We start from the raw sequence: 6,012 nt of genomic DNA on the forward strand, positions 1-6,012 counted from the left end.
TGAGAGGTGATGATTGGTCTTCGTACTGCAAGGACGAGGTCTCCTACTTGGAAAGAACGAGGGCGCACCTTTTTGTTGAATGCGCGTGACAACCTTGCTTGATAGCACTGGAGCTTTTGTTGAGCCTCTAATCTCTTTTCATCGAGAGCTTCCAACTCTGCTAATCGCAATTTGTCATTCTCATCATCTGTGAGTCCCTCCTGAATAGCAATGCGTAAGGAAGGGATCTGCAACTCCAAAGGCAACACGGCCTCCACTCCATACACCAACGCGTGCACGGGGTTGCACGAGTAGGTGTTTTGTATGTGGTACGATATGCCCACAACGCCTCACCAATTCTTTCATGCCAATCTCGCTTTGACTTTGCTACTACTTTTCTCAACAAGTTGCAAAGAGTTTTATTAAAGGCCTCAGCCAAACCATTTGCAGAGGCATTGTACATGGATGACTTGTATTGTTTGAACTTGAATTTTTCTCCCAGACTTGTCATCAGATGGTTGAAAAATTGTTTTCCATTGTCAGTTGTGATACGTTGAGGTACACCATATCTGTAGATGATTTGGGTTCTAATGAAGTCCACAACATTTTCTTTCTTCACTTCCCGTAGTGTGATGGCTTTTGCCGATTTTGAGAAGTAGTCAGTGGCAGCGAGGATATACTCGTGTCCATTTGAGGCCTTTGGAGTAAGAGGTCCCACAAAATCAAGTCCCCAAGCTTCAAAGGGCCATGAAGAAACAGTAGGATGCAACGGCTCCGGCGGTTGGTGTATGAAGTTTGCGTAGAACTGACAGGGTTCACATTTTTTTGCAAAGTCCATACAATCTTGCACCATGGTTGGCCAGTAATACCCCATTCTCTTTACACGATCATGAAGTTTAGGCCCAGATTGATGAGCACCACAAATGCCGGAATGAGCTTCATGCATTGCTTCAATAGCTTCGTCCTTGCTTAGACACCTCAACCATTGGCCTGAGAAAGAACGTCTGTAGAGTGTCCCTTTATAGTGAATGAACTTTGGAGCACGTCGACGTATTTCTACCTTGTGTCTGGGATTATCGGGTAGTTTTTGGTGGTCCAAAAAATCAATGATAGGTTGACGTCAGTCATCTTCATCAACTGTGTAGACGCATATCATGTTGGTTGTGTCTACATTTTCTTCTCCTTCAAGCGATGATACTACCCAACGATTGCAGACTGGGACTTTCATAGACTCTTCTGTCCCCAGTGCCAAAGTGGCTGCAAGATTAGCAAGCGCGTCAGCCAACTTATTGGCACTCCTTGGCACATGACCAACATGGATGTCGTCAAGTTGATTCAGCAGTTGTAATGCCTGTTGATGGTAGGGAATTAAGTCTTCCTTTTTCACTTCATATTCACCAAGGACTTGGTTGACCACCAGCTTTGAGTCTCCATATATGTCCATATCCCTGACACCTATTTCGATCGCCATTTGAAGACCGAGTATGAGAGCTTGGTATTCTGCCATATTATATGTACACAACTGAGTGAGTGTAAAGGCATATGGCATAAGATGATTTTGTGGAGTTACGAATACAACTCCAGCTCCAGCTCCATCTTGCCTTGCAAAGACCGTCAAAGTACATTTGCCATGGAGGTAGGACGTCCACATAGAAAATTTCTCCTCCTGGGAGGTCATCTCGAAATTTCCCACTCTGCCGGCAATCGGATGATCGGCAAAGAAGTCGGCGATAGCTTGACCTTTCACAACCTTTTGAGGCACGAACACCAAGTCATACTGCTTAAGCAACATTGCCCATTTCGCAAGTCTTCCAGACAAGACTGGTCTTGAGAGTATGTACTTGATTGGATCAGCTTTTGAGACCACATGTATGGTATGCGCCTGCATGTAGTGCCTCAACTTCTGGATGGCGAACACCAAAGCAAGACATATCTTCTCTATGGGCGCGTAATTCAACTCAGCTCCAACCAAGGTACGACTCAAGTAGTAGAGTGCTCTCTCCTTGCGGTCTTCAATTTCTTGAGCACACATTTCCCCCAGTGAGCGTTCTTGTGCTGCAATGTAGAGGACAAGTGGCCTTCCCGAATCGGTGCCCCAAAGATCGGCGCGTTGGCCAAGTACTTCTTGATGCTATCAAAAGCATTTTTGCATTTTTCATCCCATTGAAATGGAGAATCCTTTTTCATGAGATGGCTAAATGGTCGCAACGCCCGCTAAGTTAGAGATGAACCTTCGGATGTATGCCAAACGTCCTTGCAATCCGCGCAACTCTTTCAATGTCTTTGGTTCCGGCATTTCGTTGATAGCTTTGATTTTTGTTTGGTCAATTTCAATGCCTCTATGCATAACCACAAAACCTAAGAACTTCCCAGATGTGACTCCAAATGCGCACTTGAGTGGATTCATCTTGAGTTGACATTTTCTAAGTCTTTCAAAGACGGTTCTAAGGTCTTTGATATGATCTTCTCTTTTCTTTGATTTGACAACCACGTCATCAACATAACACTCTATTGTTTTATGCAGCATGTCATCAAAGATCTTTTGCATTGTGCGTTGATACGTAGCGCCAGCATTCTTCAATCCAAACGGCATGACCGTGTAGCAGAAGATCCCTTTTGGGGTTCGAAAACCCGTTGCTTCTTGATCTTCAGGTGCCATATGTATTTGATTGTAACCAAGAAGATAATCCATGAATGAGAGGGCTTCATGACCAGTGGTTGCGTCAATCATCAACTCTGTGACTGGCAAAGGGAAGTCATCCTTCGGGCATGCATCATTAAGGTATCTGAAGTCGATACATATGCGCAATTGTCCATTCTTTTTTCTGACTGGGACAATGTTTGCTATCCAGGTAGAATATTTGACTTCTCGAATGAAACCTGCTTCAATGAGTTTGTTGACTTCCTTTTCAATTTCAGGTACAAGCTCCGGCCTGAAACGACGTTGAGGTTGCTTTTTGGGATTGGTGCCTTTCTTGATTGCTAGACGATGAACTGCAATTTTTGGGCTGAGTCCAGGCATCTCTTTATAGCTCCAAGCGAAGACATCCTTGTACTTGACCAACAACTTGTAGTACTCCTCTTCTTCTTCCTTAGTCAACAGAGCACTAACATAAATGGGGTGAGGGTCTTCAGTAGTTCCCAAATTGAGTTCCTTGAGTTCATCCACAGTCGATTGCCCCCCGTCTTCAAGTGTTTCAGAGGCCTCATCGGCCTCAACTTCTTCATTCTCGTCAGGTATCTCTTCTACTGTGATGTGATATGACGACGTTGTAATTTCTAAGTCACTTGACTTCTTTGTATCACAGGGACGTGAAGATGAAGGCACAATCTCTTCGGCATTCTTTTGCTGACCAGTAAGAACTAGTACGCGCCTCCTTGCTTTGAGTGGCTCATGTTGGATGATATTCACTACTTGCGTACGCTTCATGCAAGATGGTATTGCGCTTCTCAAGTCATCGCTTACTCTTACTTCTTCTTCATTTTGTATTGCAAAAGTTGAGAGAGGACGACCCTTGCCACTATTCTTCTTGGGAGCCCCTAGTCGACTGAAGACCGTTTTTGATGGACCGCCCAAGCGTTCATGTATTGCGCCCTTCTTGTTTATGCGCAATGAAGGTGTTGACACTTTGACTTTACTTTCTCCTTGATTGCTAAGCCTAGCAAATACAGAAATGTGTTTGGTTGAAGCACTTGGTCTCCCTAACCTTGTGAATATAGAAGGGCGACACTTCTCTGGAGGTGGATTTATTCGATCGAAGACTGAAGATGGATGCATCTTTTCCTCTCCTTCATTTTCTTCGACCTCTTCTACTGTGATGTGCTGAGAAGACGCAGTAGCCCCTTTTCTACGAGCACCAATCTTCACAGGCGCAGGAGACTCATATCCGAGCCCGGCCCTGGTCACCATGAAACTCCCATCTTGCTTGAACACTTTATGTTGCGCTTTGTTCAGACCGTACGGCTCAACTTCTATAACTTTGCCGAGAGGAGTCGGATTTGTAAATTCATATCCAGCCTTTGCCAGTAGCTTGTAAGCATTGGAATCAAATATCCCCTTGTTTCCCTCACTTGATGATTGGCTGGATGAACAGACAAAACCATATCGGAGGAGGTCTCACAATCTTCGTTTGAGATGAACTTGGTAGAGGTGTAACGACTTTGGCCACCCATTCCTGCTTGAACACCAGACTTGACTTTTTATCCTTAGGCCCTGTCTTTGGTGTTAGACACTCTGCAAAAGGACTCTCCCCATCTTTGCGGCGAGACTTCGGGATATAGCGTAGTACTGGTGGTGTAGTTTTCTGCGGCGTCTCTTGTTTCTTGGGTGACGCAACAGGAGTAGCTGTTTTGTTGACCTTGTCTACATCTTTCTTAACATCATTTTCTTTAGCAGGACTTGCAGCTTCATCTTCTTTGATGATGTTCTTTTCCCGCTTACCTCCTTTTCCTGTTGAAGAGATGGTGGTTGGCATGAACTCACTGGAAGTACCATTCTCTTCAAAGAATTTTGCATCAGCGAAGAAAGAGTCGACCTTAGAGAAAGGTTTGGCGTCTCCGTCTATTTTCCTTTCGCCACCACGATAATATTTCAAGCATTGATGGAGGGTTGAGGCGACAACTCCATTCTCGTGCTTCCAAGGTCGTCCCAGCAATAGTTTGAACGATGTCTTGCCATCCATAACATGGAACAATGTGTCGGAAGAAAGATCACCCATGGTAAGGTTCACACGGATCATGCCAACCGCACGCTCCCTATTCAAGTTGAAACCATGAATCATTGTTCGACTACTGGAGAGTTCATCCATCGTGATCCCTAATTCGTTCATGGTAGCTTTTGGCATGAGATTGACTCCTGAGCCTCCATCTATTAAAATGCGCTTGACCTTTTGCCCCGGATGTACCTGCACATAAAGTGGCCTGTTGTGAGGCTTGGATCCAAGAAGTAAATCCTCGTCTGAAAAACTCAAGGCTGCATTGCATGAGACACATCCAGTTGATTGCTCAAGAGGCTCAATTTTTTCTTTCATTTTGCCCGCATACAACTCGGGCTTCTCAAGTCCTTGAATTATCAACTGACGCTTCTCTTTAGGTAGATGAAAGATTTGCTTCCATCCCATGTTTGTAGGAAGGGCGTCAAGAGCAGCCACTATTTCGTTCTCCTTTTCAGAATGCAACTGTTGTGCCAATACCACATCATCTGGGCCTCCTTCCTCTATCTTCTTTTTATCATCACCACCTTCCGTAGCTGAGACGGTGCACACGGTAACCTTGTTTAAGAAGTCTTGTGGGAAGAATTCTTTTAAGGTGACGGGACTCGGTGGTTCTTGCTCAAGTACATCGATAGGCAAGACATGTTGTTTGATCACTGTTTTGGGCTTTTTCTTTCCCTTCATCTTGCGAGGTTTAGTATTCTTTGATTGTTTTCTTCGACGGTCACTACAAGAAACTAGCTTGTTTCCTACGGACGGTTTCCGTCGGAAAACATATTAAAACCATAGGAATACGAAATTTCCTACGGAAATTCCGTGGGAACGTGTTCGTCGGAAATTCTCGTAGGAAAAAAGGGCTATTCCGACGACTTTTTGTCGGTAAGTTTACGTCCTACGGACCTTCCTACGGATTTTAAAATCTCACGGACTATTGGACTAACGAAACCTTCCTACGGAATTCTGTCGGCGGGGTTAAGCATCCTACGAAAAGTCCGTCGGAGCGTAGTATTATCTGTTGGTCATTATTTTACTATTGCACCTACGAAATTTTGTAGAAATTTCGAAAATTCCGTCGGAGGAGTTAAACATCCTACGAAAATCCGTAGGAATGCACTACTATCTGTCGGTAACCATTATACTATTTTACCTACGAATTTTTTTAGGAAAGTTCGAAAATTTCGTAGGAACATATAAAAAATTAGGCATATTCGACTCGTTTTATGGCATGCTCAATTGCCCAAATCCCTGCACAAAATAATAAACAATCATTCACCATCACTCAACCGCAAAACGGGAGGCCACAATTCCATGCAAAAACTGC

General features: G+C 44.2%; 1 protein-coding gene across 1 annotated transcript; it reads right to left on the bottom strand.

The window, feature by feature from the left end:
• Nucleotides 1-1,099: 1,099 nt before the first annotated feature.
• LOC141629445 (uncharacterized) lies at nt 1,100-5,375 on the bottom strand. The gene is made up of 4 exons (XM_074442446.1): nt 4,177-5,375; nt 3,550-4,061; nt 2,656-3,456; nt 1,100-1,800 (listed from the first exon to the last, which is right to left on the bottom strand). Exons 1-4 carry the CDS (start codon nt 5,373-5,375, stop codon nt 1,100-1,102), a joined length of 3,213 nt encoding a protein of 1,070 aa, XP_074298547.1.
• Between the last annotated feature and the right edge of the window lie 637 nt (nt 5,376-6,012).

The sequence above is a fragment of the Silene latifolia genome, chromosome Y, assembly GCF_048544455.1.
Source record: "Silene latifolia isolate original U9 population chromosome Y, ASM4854445v1, whole genome shotgun sequence".
NCBI classification, from domain to species: domain Eukaryota; kingdom Viridiplantae; phylum Streptophyta; class Magnoliopsida; order Caryophyllales; family Caryophyllaceae; genus Silene; species Silene latifolia.

Excerpts from the sequence above, each read along its gene's own strand:
- LOC141629445 (XM_074442446.1), bottom strand. The coding sequence starts at position 5,375 with ATGAAGGGAAAGAAAAAGCCCAAAACAGTGATCAAACAACATGTCTTG. Across the intron at positions 3,457-3,549 it reads AATACATGAACGCTTGGGCG|AAGAAGTAAGAGTAAGCGAT; the intron begins GTCCATCAAAAA and ends TACAAAATGAAG. Across the intron at positions 1,801-2,655 it reads ATTCATGGATTATCTTCTTG|TCTTGTCTGGAAGACTTGCG; the intron begins GTTACAATCAAA and ends TCTCAAGACCAG.